Source organism: Arachis hypogaea, chromosome 9 (genome assembly GCF_003086295.3).
Source record: "Arachis hypogaea cultivar Tifrunner chromosome 9, arahy.Tifrunner.gnm2.J5K5, whole genome shotgun sequence".
NCBI lineage: Eukaryota > Viridiplantae > Streptophyta > Magnoliopsida > Fabales > Fabaceae > Arachis > Arachis hypogaea.
In genome coordinates this window covers 34,299,299-34,316,641 of record NC_092044.1, presented here as the reverse complement: position 1 = coordinate 34,316,641, position 17,343 = coordinate 34,299,299, and the positions used below count along the sequence as shown (strand labels likewise).

Here is a 17,343-nt window from a genome sequence, read left to right as displayed (position 1 = left end):
ACCCCTTTAAAATTGATAACCGAGTATTTAAACCTCAGGTCGTCTTCTCAAGGAATTGCAGGGAGGTATGCTCTTCTTATTGGTTATGAGTCTTGTAAATTAGGAGTTTTGAAAGTGAGGAAGGAGTATGTTGAATGACAAGTAAAATAAATAAATAACTGTAAAATAAACTCTTGGCAAGATATGAGAAATTGGAAGTCCTATCCTAGTTATCCTTATCAGGTGTGATGAGAATTGGGTTTTAATCCCACTTAGTTATCCTTTACTAAAGCAAAGGAAAGTCAAGTGGACTAATTAGTTTGATCCTCAAGTCCTAGTCAATCCCTGTGGGAAGACTAGCTTTAGAGCGATCTAGATCAATTAGGATCCGCCAATTTCAACCACTGCTGAGTTTGACAATTCAAGAGTTACCAATTAATCAACCAAAGTCAAAAGGGAATAAAATCTACTTGAATGAGAATAATTTGGATAGAGCCCAAGCATCAATAACATATAAGTCTGAAATACCTCAATTTATATTAAATAAAGATGTCAATTCTAACATGGACAATATTCGTAAGCCAATTGGGCAACATAAATCAAACACAAATAAAAGTATCGGAGTAAATAGAAGTAGAAGAGAAACATAAATTATTGAACCTGATACGATGAAGTAATCCTAATGACTAAAGAAATCCTAATCATAAAAAATAAGAGAGAGGAGAGAACCTCTCTCACTAAAAACTACATCTAAACTATGAAAAGTGCCTAATGAGTTCTCCGCATGTTCCCGGACTTTAATCTGTGTTTCTGGGCCAAAAACTGGGTTGAAATGTGGCCCAGAATCTGTGCCAGCGACTTTTGTAATTCTACAGATCGCGCTCGTCACGCGTCCGCATCCACCTTGCGTTCGCGTCACTCAGCGTTTCTCGTACCACGCGTGCGTGTCGTCCACGTTTTCGCGTCGTTCGTGCAGCTTCCAACCCGCACGGTCGCGTCAGGTACGCGAGCGCGTCACGGTAATTCCTTCTATTTCGCACAGTCGCATGAGCCATGCGACCGCGTGACTTCTCGCTGGTCATCTCCTCAATTCCTTGTGTTTCTTCCATTTTTGCACGCTTCCTCTTTATTCCTTACGCCATTCCTGCCCTATGAAGCCTGAAACACTTAACATACAGATCACGGCATCGAATGGTATGAAGGAAGATAAAAATATACAACAAAAAGGTCCTTAGGAAGCAAGTTATTAATCATAGGATATTTTTAGGAAGGAATTGTAAATACATGCAAATCATATGAATAAGTAGGTGAAAAGCTTGATAAAACCACTTAATAAAATACAATATAAACCATAAAATAGTGGTTTATCAAAGACCTAAAATTAAGCTAATTCAGCCAGCAAGTTCAATTCTCAGCAGAATAAAAACATAACATCGAAAGGGAGAGAATAAAGAGGAAAATAAAATTGTACAATTGAATTGGAGAGAGGGTATAGAGACTGTTGGGGGCAGAAAAGGGTTGAAATGGGCAAAGGGATTTTATTTTACCTCTGATGATGAGACGGAATTAAGGATCGGTAGGTTTGCAGTGGAAGGCCTCCAGGTTAGGGTTTTTCAATTTTGTTTAGAGGAAGGTGAAGCCACGGCGACCATTGTTGAATTGATCCAAATTGGATGTGACTGAAACTTGTGCGATGAGGAGACAATGAATTCAAAGGGGGCACAACAAAGAAGCTTGAATGTACCAAACACAATGTGCTTTAGAATCAATATAAACCAGACCCACTCTTAATATAATTAATCTGCATTCATTGCATCACCACTTACTACTAATCTAATCTATTCTAAGCTGCTCATTACTCATAACTAATATACTAACCTTGTTCATGTTGAGAACACTAATATTCTTATTTATACCTTATTATTGTAACTGAAAAGACATGATCCTAGGCAGCAGGATTTGCTTGGTTGGAGTCTTGCTGCAGCTATTTCCACTGCTCTGGGGTGACAGCTTTCTTGACAGAGAGAGCGTGAATCTCTTTCATTTCCTCCTCTAACGCAGCATTCACCATTCGATGCCTCTCCAGTAGCCTCTTGCCTTCAAATTCTTCTGATACAATCTCAACTACGAAACTTGCACCACATCTGATACCGACATGAATTTTATTAGCTTTTCATCAACAAAACGGTTTAATAGCAAAAAATTCAAAGTAAGGTAATTTTTTTTTACCCTCCAGATGTATCAACTACTTCCTGAAATAGAAATACAAAAAGTGTAAGAAAATAAAAGAATGCCAAAATTAATAGTTTCCTAGGAAACATATCCAGTATAGATAAATAGAATCAAAGGAGTGGCTGTTAGTGGTTGAAAAAAAGCAAATGAAAGAACCAGAGTTCTACTTAGAAAAAATGCAGCGTGGAATGAATGATGCAAGAAAGAAACCCTTGGGAGAAGAAATTAAATGATAAAAAGTAGTGACATACCAGGTGAGTAGGGTTGAGTTTGGATTTCAAACAAGATTCAACTTGTAGTTTTTTGCACTTCAAGTTCAAAGAAACTCTAGCATTGACTCTGCAATGACACCAAGGACAGAGGCAGTAAGAATTGACTCTGCAAGGCAAATCAAAGAAATGTCGAATACTAAATAAAATAACAGTATGTTACATTTAAAGAAAAGCTACAGCCATCATAACAATTTGAGGGTTATATATAAAGAAGCATATACTATGGAGAAAGGAAAGGAAAGAATTGTAAAACTAAAAAAAATTCACCTACAAGACAAGCATGACCTTACTTCTAGTAAAATACATTCTGTGTGCACAAGTACCGAAACTTTTACAATGCGGTTGCATACTCTCGAAAAATCTTTTCTTCCCTTCCACCCGCGGTATCTCTTTTGAATCTTTAAAGTTGCAGAATGCAGATAATCCTCAAAATGACCCATCTTCTGAACCTTATTCAAAGAATCAGCAACTTGGTCAAGTGCATATTTAGAAATATCACTGCTATTCTTGGCTAGTTGTCTTTGACAGAATGATCTTGCTCTAAAGGCTGCTTAGATTGAAGTACCAGTAGCCGATTTTTGAAAAAGCTACTCATGTTGGATTCAATAGGTCCTGGCTTCTGAACCCAAACAACAAAAGTGAGTGAGTGAAGAAAAACAAAACACATTCTTGTAATGTAATGTATCCTAGAACAAAGGGATAAAAATGAAGGTAAAAGACATCACAGTCATTGTATCAAACACGTGGTGATCATTACCCCAAGTGGTGCCAATACAGAAGGCCTTCTCCTTTTGCACTTCCAAACACTCTTGCCAAATAAATAAATAAAGAGGGAGTTTAGAAACGAATTAGAATTAGTATTCATAATTTCATATGAATCAGAAGTGAAAGCGTAAAGCAGTTGAGGTGTTAACTTTGTCGAGATCCTCACGAGAACGAGAGGTTCTCGTAGTTCTTGTACTACTTCAATCGAGTCTCGCGGTACTTCCGTAGCTGTGGTTAAGCTTCACCCATTGAATCCATTGTATATCTTTCTCATGGAGCTTCAGCACAGCCACACACAAGAGGAGACAGAGACCGGCGACGCAGGAGAAAAAATAAAGCGTTACGGGTTTCAGCCATGGAGGAAGGAGCAATGTTTGAAGGCTTACAAGAGAGTGAGCACGACGGAGGCTTTGAGACGAAGGGAGCGTCGATAGAGGGAGCAGTGAAGCAGGGGTTGGAAACGTGACGAAGTTCTGGGATTAGGGTTGGAGGCGCGACGAAGCTCTGGGGTTAGGGTTGGATGCGGCGGCGGAAGGAGCCCGTGCGACGCAAGGGACGACGGAGAGAGATCTGTGACGCCAGCGGTGGAAGAAGCTGGTGCGACAGAGAGAAGAAACAACTCGCTGAAGGAGAGAGGAACAAGCTCATTTGATATGGGTGGAGTGTAAATGGATCAAGAGGATATGGATAAGATTAGGGTTAACTCAATATTTTCGACAGAAAATTTTAAATGACAGGCAGATTTTTCGTCTGTAATAATTTAATAAAATGCAGTATTTTGTCTATTTAATTACAGACGGAAAAATTTGTCTGTAACAATTTTTCACGAAAAAAATTAATTTTTCGACAAAATTATAGACGGATTTTCTTTTCCGTCTATAATTTATGCTAATTCATTTTTTTTGTTTTTCAACAAAAAAATCACTCTGAAATTCTGTCTGTATTTCCGTGGGATAAAATTCGTCGGAAATATCCGTCTGTAATAACTAGTTTTCTAGTAGTGCGAAAAAAATTTTTAATAGTATAAAAATATTCATAACAAAATAAATTGGAATAACAATTTAAAAAGATGAGAATAAACTTCTGAAATAAATTTAAATACATAAATTTACAATGAAGTCAAAATCAAAATTTTTAGATTTATAAAAATAAATATATAATTACCCATCATCAATCTCTAATTCAATAACATTGTACTTGGTAAATTTGCTATCCTTTTCAAGAGTTTTCTTACTCTCAATTTCAGCAAGATATCCGATAACATCTAAAATAGATTAAAATATAAAAAAGTTTGTTGTCAATAAATTTGTTAAGAAAAAAATACAACCGAAATTACCAATAAAATAAATCAATTTATAAATGACTTATACTTTTTTTTTAAATAATAAACTTATCAACCAAATATGTGTAATCATACCCAAGAGCATTGAGAGTGTCAAAACTCATAAAATTAAATCTATATCATGGGATACTTGACGATTCTGGAAGTATGTGCATATCGGTACGTTGGTTTAAATTAACCACATACTCATGATGTGTAGTCTTGAAGTTACCCATATTGAGTCCAACACCAAAATATCTTATTTGGTAAGATATTCCTTCTCTTAGCAAATTCACGAATCAGGACACAAGAGCCCTCTTAACTGAGGCGTGTATTTTTTCTGTAAAACCCGCAAAATTAGTAAATAATTAGCTAAAAAATTAATTATTAATAAAAAATTAGAAAATATGATTTTATAGTTGAATGAGGTAGAGCTAATTAAAATAAAAATTTTGACACTAATTTTAAAGAATTTGGCCCAAGATTGGGTCGAACGAGTCAAACTGGTTGAACCGAACCCAAGTGGGCCTAAGTCCACCAACCTAATCCATGTATATAAGCTTGAAATCAAACTTTCTTCTTCATTCATGCTTCTGTCCGCAGAGAAGAGAGGGAAGGGAAGCAAACATAAAACCCTTGCCACTCAAATATTCAATCTTCCATAACTTTTAATCCGGAGCTCCGATTGACGAGTCGTTTGTGGCCACACGTTCATTTTGGAGTCCTCTTCAATTCTATCTGAATAAAGTGGTAAGTATTTTTATAATTCTTGCTAAGTTCTCTGTGCCCTCTTTCTTCATGAAATTGGTTTGAGTTTTGAGTAATTTTGATAATTTTGGTGGTTTAGGTGCAATCTAACATTGGATAATTGTTAGATTATACTCCAATCATCAACAGGTAAGGTAAGAAAATACTAAACCCTTGTGGTTTGCCCAATTTTATGTACCCTAGTGCTAATTTAGTGAATTGTGTGAATTAGATTGAATTTATGTTAAATTGGAGGTTGAATTGGTGAATTGGAGCTCTTGGAACAAATCCTTGGTGGCTGGAATTATTGGAGTTGATTGAGAATCTTGAAGCTTGAATTTTAGTGGTTTTGAGCTTAGGGGAATCGGCCAATGTATGGTTTCGATTTCTCGTAACTAAAATGTAATGTCTTGTGAAAACATAGGCTAGATAACCATAAGATATGTTGAAGCATGTATGTATGATTAGTGGTTAGTGACCTTAAAGTAAATGTTGAGTTACCTTGAACTTGGATGAGAAATGATGGTATTGATGATTTGTGTTGTATGAGTTTGATTGTTGGGATTGGAAGATGTAAATGTTGAGAATTTAACTTTGAGGGAGTGTTGAACAATGATAATTAAGATGTTTTGATAATGATATTGATGGTGATGTATATTGGACTTGGATATGATAATGAAGATTGATTTTGTAGTATATTGTGTTGAATTAAATGTAGATTGGCTAAGTTGGTTGTCATTTGGTATGAGGAAGTTGATGGTGTTGATGATGTATATGTATATGTATATGTGAGTTGTTGGTATGGATTATATTGTTGAGAATGAATTATTGTGTAGAAGTGACCATACTTGTAAAATTGATGTAATTGGTGTATTGAGTAATGTTGGGACTTTATTTTGAAATACTAAACTACTTGTTGAAAATCTGATGTTTTGAAAGTGAATTGGCATCTTAATAGTGATTGGAATTATGAGACTAAAAGCTAAGCGAACTACAACAAGTATAGTTATCAATATTCAATTTTAAAGATTTCGTATTAACTAGAGAATTAGTTATGATTTTTCAAAGTTGAATTATGAAATTTGATTTTCTGCATTACTTTTAAACGAAGTCAGAAACTTTGAAAAGCTATAACTAATTCTGTGATTATCGGAATTGTGTGGGACCAAGTCTGGATTAAGCTTGGAAATATAGGAAATTGGACTGGAAAATTTGAGAGATTTTTGTTAAATATACAATTTATAGCGAATTTTTAAAGTTAAGATGATAAATCTGTCCTGCAGCAGAGAAGTTCAAACAGGGCAGCAACTTGTTTGTCTTGTTGTGACTTCTACGAGCTGAGTTTTGGAGTGAAAGTAATTTTGTTTTAAAATTTGATTAACTTGGTTATTGCTCTAAAATTTTAGAATTTTAGGAGTTAAGGATTGGGAGTTGTGAATTTTTGAAAACTTGTGATCAAAGCCAGAAAGAATAAGTTTTCAGCAAGTTATGCATCAACTTCCAATGCTTGTAACTCTTAGAATTGAATAGAAATTGAGTTGTAACCAAGACACACTTGTTGCTAGATAAGTTAGGAGTTTTCAAACCAAACTTTACCCTAATTGAAGTTTTGTAGTGAAAGTTATATATGTTGAAAGATATTAAGCTACTTGATTTCTAAAACAGATTTTGAATTATTTCTATCTAACTTTCAAATTATGTAACTTCATTAAAAATTATATTGACCTGGAACCAATTGAGAAAGAAACTTGAATAAGTTAAGTTTAACCATATTAATTTTGAAGGTGGTTGGAATTAATTTAAATTTTATATGGAATATTAAATATTACACACTGCTGCTTTTTTTCTGGTTTTTAAGCACCGTAGAGTAGGCACTATTTTCCTTCTATTCCTGAGGCTAAATTGATCAGAAAATTATGATTTTTGGTTTATTAGAAAGCCTAATCCGAGACGGTTGCCTGGACATAAAGTTTGTGCAATTCCGAATTCATTTGGTATTTTAAAAACAGAATTGAAATTAGGCTGCCGGTGTTATTTTGGTAACTACCTTAGGTATGGATCTTAAGAAAAGATTCCTATATTATTATCAAATGTTTTTGAGAATGTAATGTTGTAGTACTTGCTGATAAAAGGTTGGTGAAATGTTGAGAAAGAGGTTTAAATATGAAATTGTTTTGAGCTTGACCTGGCAAGGTTCGTGGTGGTTTACCGCTTGTCCATTGTCGAGACATATTGGCGTTCGTGGTGGTGTACCGCCCACATGTGTGTGTTGTTTTTTCAATTGAAGATCTTGCGAGGTTCGTGGTGGTGTACCGCTCGCAATGGTGGGGTTTGTGGTGGTGTACCGCCCACTAGTTTTCAAGAGGACGATATCCGGGTTAGCTACCGGATGTGTCGGGCTCTGGCAAAGTAACTGACACGTGAGCTCATGGCCAGTAGGAAAGGCATGCATCATATGCATTTATGTACCTTATTTGGTTTGCACTACTTGGGTTTGCTTACTTGAATATCTATACTTATTTGCTATATTTGCTATGTTTGAATATCTACTTGTGTTTGCATTGTCTGCTTTGTCTGTCTGTACATCGGTGTTTCAGAGGATTGGAGAAAGAGATGAAGAGCATAGGGGTTAAGTTAGGAAGTTAGATAGAACCATGAATCCTTAGATACCTCACTCTGTTTATGGTTTAAAATGTTAGTTTTAAGTTTGAATCTATTGTCAGAAGTTCTAGGATTACCTTTGGCTTTTCCGGGACCTTATATGTTAATTATGTGGGCACCGTTACCATGCTGAGAACCTATGGTTCTCATCCCACACATATTTTGTGGTTTTCAGATGCAGGATATGAGGCACCTCGCTAAGACATACTGGAAGCTTTTGATAGCGGAGATCCTTGTCTTTGGGGCTTTATTTTGGATATATGTATATACGTAGATATTTTTATCTCCACTACTTATCTACTGATGTATTAACTTCCTCTTAGAGGTTATTCTGGAGAAATAGGTTCTGTAACTCTGTATTTTGGGTTTATTCTTGGGTTCTCTTATATATATGTTATATAACTAGGTGCTCAAGCCAGTTTATCTTCACGAGCCGAGTCTTGAGCTTTAATATTTGTACCTTGGAACTCTCTTTCAATTATATCTATATTATCTTCTCTTATCTTTTCCGTTTATCGTTTACGTATTGTGAGTATTGCGTTTTTCGTTTTACCGTTTTCGATTTTAACTTTTCTTCAAAGGCTCCTAGTTATAAATTTTTTTTACTATATTAATAATATAAATTTTACTTTTAGAAGTCGTAGCGCCTCACCACCTCTGCTTTACATCCTAGGTGTAAAGCTCTGTGTGGTAGAGTGTTACATTTTTTCTCTAGAATTGATAAATAAAAATCAAAGAAAAATTAAATGGGATAAACAAACAAATTTAAAATATAAATAATATAAATTTAAAATACTATAAAAAAATTGGTAGAAAACTCACATCTTCATCGAGCCAAACAATCTCAATTGAGTATGACAATGAATAATTTTTGTAATTTGGTAGTGTCCATAACCATATCACTCGTATACGTACACACAAATTGTCAATTGTATGATTGATTTCTGAAATTTTGTAAATAGCAGCCATTGGAAATTTTAGATTTTAAATATATATAAAGGAATAATTGATGTACTTTGAATTATAGTGTTATATATGTCTTATAACTTATACTTTTATAGTTGACTCATAACTAAATTTTTTAATTTTAATTGACTTTAATTTAAATTTAGATTAAATTTCCAGATAAAATAAATAAATATATAAATATATTTAAAAGGCTTCAAGTACACGAATTGTTAATTATCAATTAATCAAGTTCATGTATTATTAATTATCAATTAATGTAGCTACAAAGAGTAAAAATTCTAAATTAACGTAGCTGCAATATTATCTACAATTTTTAAAAAGAACCAATGATTTTTTAAAAAATAGTGATAAAAAGAATCAATAAATTTTTAAAAAATAATGTTAAAATTTAAAAAATAACAATCTAAGTGAAACAATTTAAAATTTAAAAAATAATAACCTAAGTAAAACAACCTAAAGCTAAAAAAATAACAACTTAAGTAAAATAATTTAAAATTTTAAAAAGATTTAATTATTCTGTTGGTCTTTATAGTTTCGTAAAATTTTCAATTAGGTCTCTATATATTTTTTTTAATTGGGTCCCTGCACAATATTTTTTTTTTCAATTAAGTCCCTCCTAGTAATAATTGACTTAATTTTATAGGGACCCAACTAAAAAAAAAAAAATGGACATAGGGACCTAAATAAAAGGAAGAAAAAAAGGGTAGGGACCCAATTAAAAAAAATTTGGTGCGAGGACTCAATTAAAAGGAAAAAAAGTACAGGGACCTAATTGAAAATTTTGCGAAACTATATGGATCAATAGAGTAATTAAACCTTTAAAAAATAACAACCTCAGTAAAATAATTTAAACAAATAACTTAAAATAAGAACAATCTAAGCAAATAATAATTTATAATTTATAAATATAATTTTAAAAATTTTTAGTGATGATATCTAAACAAATAAATTTTCGAACACAACGTATGAGCGCCACGTCAGCAAATTTTTAAAAAATAGTGCTAAAAAGAATTAACAAATTTTTTAAAAATAGTGCTAAAATTAAAAAAATAACAACTTAAGTAAAATAGTTTAAAATTAAAAAATAACAACTTAAGTTAAATAACTTAAAATTTAAAAAACAACCATTTAAATAAAATAATTTAAAATTTAAAAAATAATAACTCAAATAAAACCATCTAAACAAATAATTTAAAATTTAAAAATAATAATCTAAACAAATAATAATAATAATAATAATATATAATTCATAAATTATATTCTGAAAATTTCTAGTGATAAAGATAAAAATTAAAATAAAAATTAAGATTAAGATTACTATAAAAATAAAGATTTGTATTATTATAAAGATAAAGATTTTCATGGATCAATATTAAAATTAAATAATAAATAATAAATAAAATTAAGAGTATGCAGGCAGGTTGTTTCTAGACTTTTCTTTCCATCATTTTTGCACAGTTAACGTAGAAACGAGTAAAAGGCTAAGGCCTACAATATTTCAAACGACAGTCGTTTCAGGGCGCCATGTTATGTTATACTTACTCTGCTGCACTCGGGTGCAAGTCAAGTAACGCGGCCGGTATCATAAGTATTAAGTATTAACCGTGCAACCGAAAAACCCATTTACCAGACCCCAGTACTCCTCAACGCAGCGCCTCCATCTCTTGCCTCTGCAGCCACCTTCTAGCGCCGGTAACGGTTGCTAGGGTTTTCCCCTCTTCTTTCATTCTTCCCATATCAGCAGAAAAAAAGGTTCCGATATTCAAAACCTCTCCTTCTCTCTACCGCAAATACCTACACTCCTTTTCTTTTATCACCAAATTTCTATTTTTATTTATAATTTGTAGATTTTTGGTACTTATTTCAGTTGCTTTGTTATTCTTTTAAGCTTTTTTAGGGTTTTTGATTCGCTGCATATTTTTTCGATGGCGAAAGCTAATGCTGGAACAGTGAACCCGCATGGCCGGAGCGGGGTTCGGATTGTAGTCGCCGGGGACCAGGGCACTGGAAAATCGAGCCTGATTATCACCGCCGCGGCCGAGAACTTTCCGGTGAATGTGCCGCGCGTGTTGCCTCCTACGAAGTTGCCCGAAGATCTGTATCCGGATCGCGTGCCCATAACAATCATCGACACCTCTTCCCGGTACTCAACTCCATTACGCTTTTTGATGAGTACAAAATGGAATATTCATTTGAGCGAGTGGTATAGTGGTTATTAGTCAGGTTGAGATTGGCCGGCTATTAAATTACTGAGAATCTAGTGGAGTTTGTTTTCAGTAGCAGTAGCTGATGTAATGGTACTCTTTTTATTTTTTAGTATTTGGGGGTTCAGTTTTATACTTGGATTAGCTTATTTTGGATTAAACGTATAATCAAAAGCAATTATTTTTTCAGCATTTGTTTTATCTATACATCTTCTAAATTAAACCTAAGCTGTAATATCTTCGACTTAATTGTTCTCCCTCGTGGAATTACGGGAGGTTGCTTTGGGATTTTGTTTACTTTTCCTGCCATTCACTGTATTAAAATTCTGAAGTATATTCTCCTTGGCAAATGCGACATCATGCTAGTGGTTGTAGCTTTATATATATATATATATATATATATATATATATATAGGGAAATGTTTATGTTTTGCACTTTGTTGCATCCATTGTCTTATGGTTTATGTTCTTAGGATTTAAGCTTTGTTACTTTTGTTTCTCTGTGAGAATGCCTTATCCTCTTTTGTAATATTTTTTTTTCTCTTTTTGAAAGTTTCCTTTTCATGAGAAGAATGTTTTTCCTCTATTCTGATTTCTGAATGTCATCCTCCTCAGCTTAGTATTATATTTTGTCATTGCAGTGCAGAGGATAGTGATAAAGTTGCTGAAGAATTGCAGCGGGCTGACACAGTTGTCCTCACTTATGCATGTGATCGGCCTGAGACACTAGAGAATTTGAGTATATTTTGGCTACCCCACCTCCGCAAATTAGAGGTTATTACCTTACAATACTGCTTTCCCCCCTCTCCAAGACTATATCTCCACTTCCAGCGCCAACTTTCTTTCCAGAAGTGAACATAAAAAACCAAACATAACAGAATAGTTATCTCCTGTGCTTGTGCACCTGCTTGAATGCATCTATTCCAATATGCCGTAACTAAATTACCATTATCATTTAAGATATTTGTCTGTGATATAGATATTTGAATATTGTACTTATTGAACAGGTAAAGGTTCCAGTTATAGTGGTTGGTTGTAAGCTTGATTTGAGAGATGAAAGTCAACAGGTGAGCCTAGAACAGGTGATGTCACCAATAATGCAACAGTTCCGAGAGATTGAAACCTGCATTGAGTGTTCAGCATCTAGGCATATCCAGGTATCTTTTATTCATTTCAGTGAAATCAAATTCTTGTTCTGACATCTGATTGCGAAATTTCTGGTCATATATATATATATATATATATATATCCCCTAATACAATGATCAAATTTTCCTTTTGAAGGTCTCTGAAGTTTTCTACTATGCACAAAAGGCTGTTCTTCATCCAACAGCCCCATTATTTGATCAGGAGTCACAGACTCTAAAACCTCGATGTGTGCGAGCGTTGAAGAGAATCTTTATTCTCTGTGATCATGACAGAGATGGTGCCCTTAGTGATGCCGAGTTGAATGATTTTCAGGTTGTTTTTCCCCCCAAGATGAAAATATTAAGCATAGTTTAGTGATGCCGAGTTGAATGATTTTCAGGTTGTTTTTCCCCCCAAGATGAAAATATTAAGCATAGTTTTGTAAAAATTGTGGCCGTTTTTGGTATTCAAGCATTATTATCTGGAATATGAATGTATTATTGTAAATTGTAATCTTGTTCCTGTGAAGTGAAGTATTATGTTATTGTTTGGTTATCTTATACAAAACTATCAACAGGTCAAATGTTTCAATGCTCCTTTGCAACCGTCTGAAATTGGGGGTGTAAAGAAGGTTGTACAAGAAAAGTTGTCTGAAGGCGTGAATGAACGTGGACTTACATTGACAGGATTCCTATTCCTTCACGCTCTCTTCATAGAAAAAGGGCGTCTTGAGACAACGTGGACAGTGCTTAGGAAGTTTGGATATAATGATGATATCAAACTTGCTGATGATCTAATTCCCCCTTTGAAAAGGGCTCCTGATCAGGTAGTTGTTTTAGGATGAATTCTGATCTCATGTGTCATGTTTGACCAGCTTTAATTTTTTATTCCTGTCTGAGATCAATTTTTGGACATCCAGAAAGATGTGTTATCCTGATCAAGATTGCCTTTAATAATGTGTTCAGAGCGTGGAGCTGACAAATGAAGCAATTGAATTTTTGAAGTCGATCTTTGATGCATTTGATGGTGATGGTGTAAGTCTTTTGCACATGTAGCTTTGGATATTGTTACTTAGTAATTAATCATGCTGGCTGTTATTTGAAATATTCTCTGAAGTGAATTCATTATGATGTGAATTCACAAACATTTACTTGCCTACCTCCTTGACATTTGGTCATAATATTTTTATTCCTCTAGGATGGGATGTTGCGATCTCGTGAGCTTGAAGAATTATTCTCAACTGCCCCAGAAAGGTAGATTGTTGTCTCACATGAAGTACTAGCTAGGCCTTCTTTTGTGATGCATAATGTTACAAGTGTTTCGAATTGCTTCTTCAATTTCCTTACAATTTTAGAAAATCTAGTTAGGGAATTTTTCTGGTCTCCTAAGTCTGAATGTAAGTAACATCTCCTGCCAATGTTATTTGACAATCTGGTTTTCTTTATTGCAGTCCTTGGACTGGAGCTCCGTATGAGGATGCTGCGGAGAAAAATGCTTTTGGAGGACTATCACTTGATGCATTTTTATCAGAGGTCCACAAGTCTTCTATATTCTATATTCTGCCATCCCTATGTTTTGACGAGTGTTTTTTAGAAGAGTAGTGGATGACTTTAGTTAGTGTTAGAGCTTAATCAATTTTAGATGTTAAGAATCAAGGCTGCTTATGACCATCTTTACCATTGTATTTTCTTGGTTTAACTTTGTTTTTGTTGCTTCATATATGGTTTGTGAACCTTCATATATGTATATATTTATAATATTTTGGTTCTCTTGACAGTGGGCACTTATGACACTTCTGAACCCAACTTTTAGTGTGGAAAATTTGATATATATTGGTTATACTGGTGATCCGTCATCTGCAATCCGTGTGACAAGGAGGAGGCGTTTAGATCGCAAGAAGCAACACTCGGAAAGAAATGTTTTGCAGTGCTTTGTTTTTGGGCCTAGAAAGGCTGGAAAGTCTGCATTACTGAACTCTTTTATTTCAAGGTGTTCTCGTTTTATAGGTTACCGTGAAGCTTCCTAGTAATATGTCCTTAGCTATTGAATATCCTTGGCTTATTGTTATTTAATGAATGATGCAGGCCTTATGCCGAAAATTACAGTCCAACCACTGAGGATAGATATGCAGTAAATGTTGTTGATATTTCTATGGTAATGATACTTAATGACATTTGACAACAGCTTCTGCTTAGTGTGTCAAACATTTTCTCCCTCTTGCTTTTGGTGCATTCATTTTGTACCATTTTTTGACATCCTTTCTTTCTAAAGTATATGTTGTCATCTTTTTTGTTTATAGGAAAACAAAAAATATCTTGTACTGAGAGAGATTCCGGAAGATGGAGTTGGAAAGCTTCTGTCCAATAAAGAGTCTCTAGCCTCATGTGATATAGCAGTTTTTGTTCATGACAGGTGACCACTGACAGTAAAGATCACTTCTATAGAAGTCATGGTTGTTTTTGCCACATGAATATTGTGGAACATATTTAGTTGTGTTAGAATGGATTTTGGTTGTTTCTGATGGGCCAATATTATATTATAAGTACAGACCAAATATTTTCTTCCATAATATATATAGAGTAATCAACATTTATCTTCTGCTTTTTTCCTTCAATATCAAACCAGTATAGAATCTGTCTTACTATTTAGTTAATAAAAATATTGTTTATTTATAGCTGAAGATTGCAGAGACTGCATTTTTCCTTGAATTCAAATTTGATTAGTTTTGTGGAGTCTGTTTAGATGCTTTTAGTTCTTGAGCAATATTTCGCCTTCATGAAGTTTTAGTACATACAGAATTAGTAAAACCTATTGTGAATTTGGATGAAATACCTAAAGCAATTATTGGCTGAAAGAAACAACTGCTGGGTTCATCTTAAGAGTATGAAACCAAATTAAAACACATCTTAAAAATAAGATATTTAATCCATTTCGAAGTGTAGTATGATATTTAGAAATCACTGATTAAATTGACAACTCATCCACTGGAATCTAATCTAAGTTTCATTTCTCTGGCAATCTGGTGTGGACAACTATCTCTTGGAAAAATTGATCAATGTATGTGACTAACCAGATATTCTCTCTCTCTAGGTCTGATGAGTCCTCATGGAGGACCTCTTCTGAACTCCTTGTTGAAATTGCTGGTCATGGAGAAGATACTGGCTATGAGGTGCCTTGCCTTATAGTTGCAGCTAAAGATGATTTGGATTCATTTCCAATGGCTATACAAGAGTCTACTAGGGTACCTATGATTCTTGTTGCTTTGCATGATCTCATAAATAATTGAGTTTGCATATTCTTGCTCTCTTGATTTTAATCTCTGCTTGAAAGATGCTTCATAATTATTGGATCATTAGATAAAAAGGGCAATTTAGTGTGATGAATATGACAAGTTTTAGAATTATGATTCCATCTGCACCTCAACATATAGCAATTGGGCATAATATTTGGAGTTTGGTTGTAAATTCTGGCATGCCTTTTCCGACACTTGTCTCTTAGCACCCCATCAAGTCCTTATGTAGACCCTTGCTGCTACATGTTTGCTGCTTTCTTCATCCTGTGTTACCCTCCCGTTATTGGTAGCTATCCCCGCTTTTGTCAGATGAATAAACTTTTTCCCTGTTTCCTCCAGTCATATAATGTATTGGCTTTGATGATGATACCCTGGAATTTGGCTTACACTTAGTTACTGGGGTTGTTCAATTGCCACCTTCAACTTTCTTCTCTGTTTGGTGCTATAATATCTTTCATCACTAGTTTTGTAATAGCTACCAGTTCTGTGTTTCGTGTACATTCTCAGTCTCATCTGTGATATTGCATTATAAGTTATTATTCCCTGACTTAAACACCAATTTTTTTGTTTGTATTCTCCACCTATATCTTGCTGATCTCTCATTATGTTATATAGCACACATGATATATGGCACAAATCTTAGGAAAATATCATATTCTGATGTCATAGTTAATATATCTGGTTTTGTCCTGTATCAACTACAAGCACACTTACAATGTTGTGGCTTGTAGGTTAGTCAGGATATGGGAGTAGAGGCTCCTATTCCAATCAGTGTGAAGTTAGGTGATTTCAACAGTTTGTTCCGCCGAATTGTAACTGCAGCAGAGCAACCTCATTTAAGCATTCCAGAAACTGAAGCTGGGAAAAGCCGCAAGCAATACCAGAGGCTCGTAAATCGCTCTCTTATGGTTGTTTCAGGTATGGGCACTCTCAGGTTGACCTGGTCATTAACTGCATCTTGTATCCTAAGCTGATTGATCTCATATGGTCATATGCTACCTAGAAAGAATAGTCTTTTGATTAACTTTGCTTCTGCAGCTCGTTCACTTTGCCTTCATCTAAAATCTGAACTTTTCCATGTTTCACTACCTTAGTAAGTGGACATAGCTTGAAATTTAATTAGTATTTAGCAATGAATGATGAGATATTAAAGGGTATAAATAAGATTAATAAATTGGAGTCACTAGAGGCCATGGTTAGAGGGATGCTTTCTTGGGAGCTGTATTTCTGGTTAATATATAAAGCTGTGGCATGAAATTGTCTGCCATTGTTTTACTTTATGCCTGTGGCACTTTTTAGCTTGGATGTTAATGGATTTCATGACCTTATGATATTGCAGTTGGAGCAGCAGTGGTGATTGTTGGGTTAGCAGCTTATCGGGTATATTCCGCAAGGAAGGTTTCGTCTGGTTAAAAATGCCAAAGCTTGTGCCAATATATTGCTTTGATCACCAAATGCAGCTTGTGTGATGGTAGCTTTGGCACCTTCCAATATTATGTTGCCTTTTTTATGGCATCTGTTGTAGAGTTTGCAAATCCTCTTTTAAAAAATCATAACTTTTTCAATTTTTCTTTGTTTTACGGTTGAATTAAGTTAGCATGAATGTTATATTCAGATTTATCTCCATACATATATTCTTCCTTTTGCTAGTTAGGGCTTCTTAGTTCGTACAATAATATATACAATCACTCCAGTTGATCGCTGGAAACATCAGAGGATCCTCTCTGTATTTTAGATCGTAATTAAGATAAGATCATTCTACACTTACACTAAA

At 34.3% G+C, this 17,343-nt stretch overlaps 1 protein-coding gene and 1 long non-coding RNA gene across 3 annotated transcripts; one reads left to right on the top strand and one right to left on the bottom strand.

The window, feature by feature from the left end:
* Nucleotides 1-1,881: 1,881 nt before the first annotated feature.
* LOC112709078 (uncharacterized) lies at nucleotides 1,882-2,508 on the bottom strand. Its single transcript, XR_011865121.1, has 3 exons — nucleotides 2,463-2,508; nucleotides 2,209-2,231; nucleotides 1,882-2,123 (listed from the first exon to the last, which is right to left on the bottom strand). It is a non-coding gene; the product is annotated as an uncharacterized lncRNA (long non-coding RNA).
* Nucleotides 2,509-10,369: 7,861 nt separating this feature from the next.
* On the top strand, nucleotides 10,370-17,343 carry LOC112710842 (mitochondrial Rho GTPase 1). 2 transcript variants are annotated; one of them, XM_025763271.3, is made up of 15 exons: nucleotides 10,370-10,698; nucleotides 10,844-11,089; nucleotides 11,792-11,924; nucleotides 12,158-12,307; nucleotides 12,434-12,610; nucleotides 12,855-13,103; nucleotides 13,243-13,311; nucleotides 13,475-13,530; nucleotides 13,728-13,809; nucleotides 14,055-14,266; nucleotides 14,362-14,431; nucleotides 14,577-14,689; nucleotides 15,368-15,518; nucleotides 16,301-16,487; nucleotides 16,909-17,343. In XM_025763271.3, the coding sequence occupies exons 2-15, from the start codon at nucleotides 10,872-10,874 to the stop codon at nucleotides 16,980-16,982; spliced, it is 1,941 nt and encodes a 646-aa protein (XP_025619056.1). In that variant the 5' UTR covers nucleotides 10,370-10,698; nucleotides 10,844-10,871; the 3' UTR covers nucleotides 16,983-17,343. The 2 variants fall into 2 exon arrangements, with proteins under 2 accessions (XP_025619056.1, XP_025619057.1); XM_025763272.3 differs by having other exon boundaries at nucleotides 10,451-10,698; nucleotides 10,835-11,089.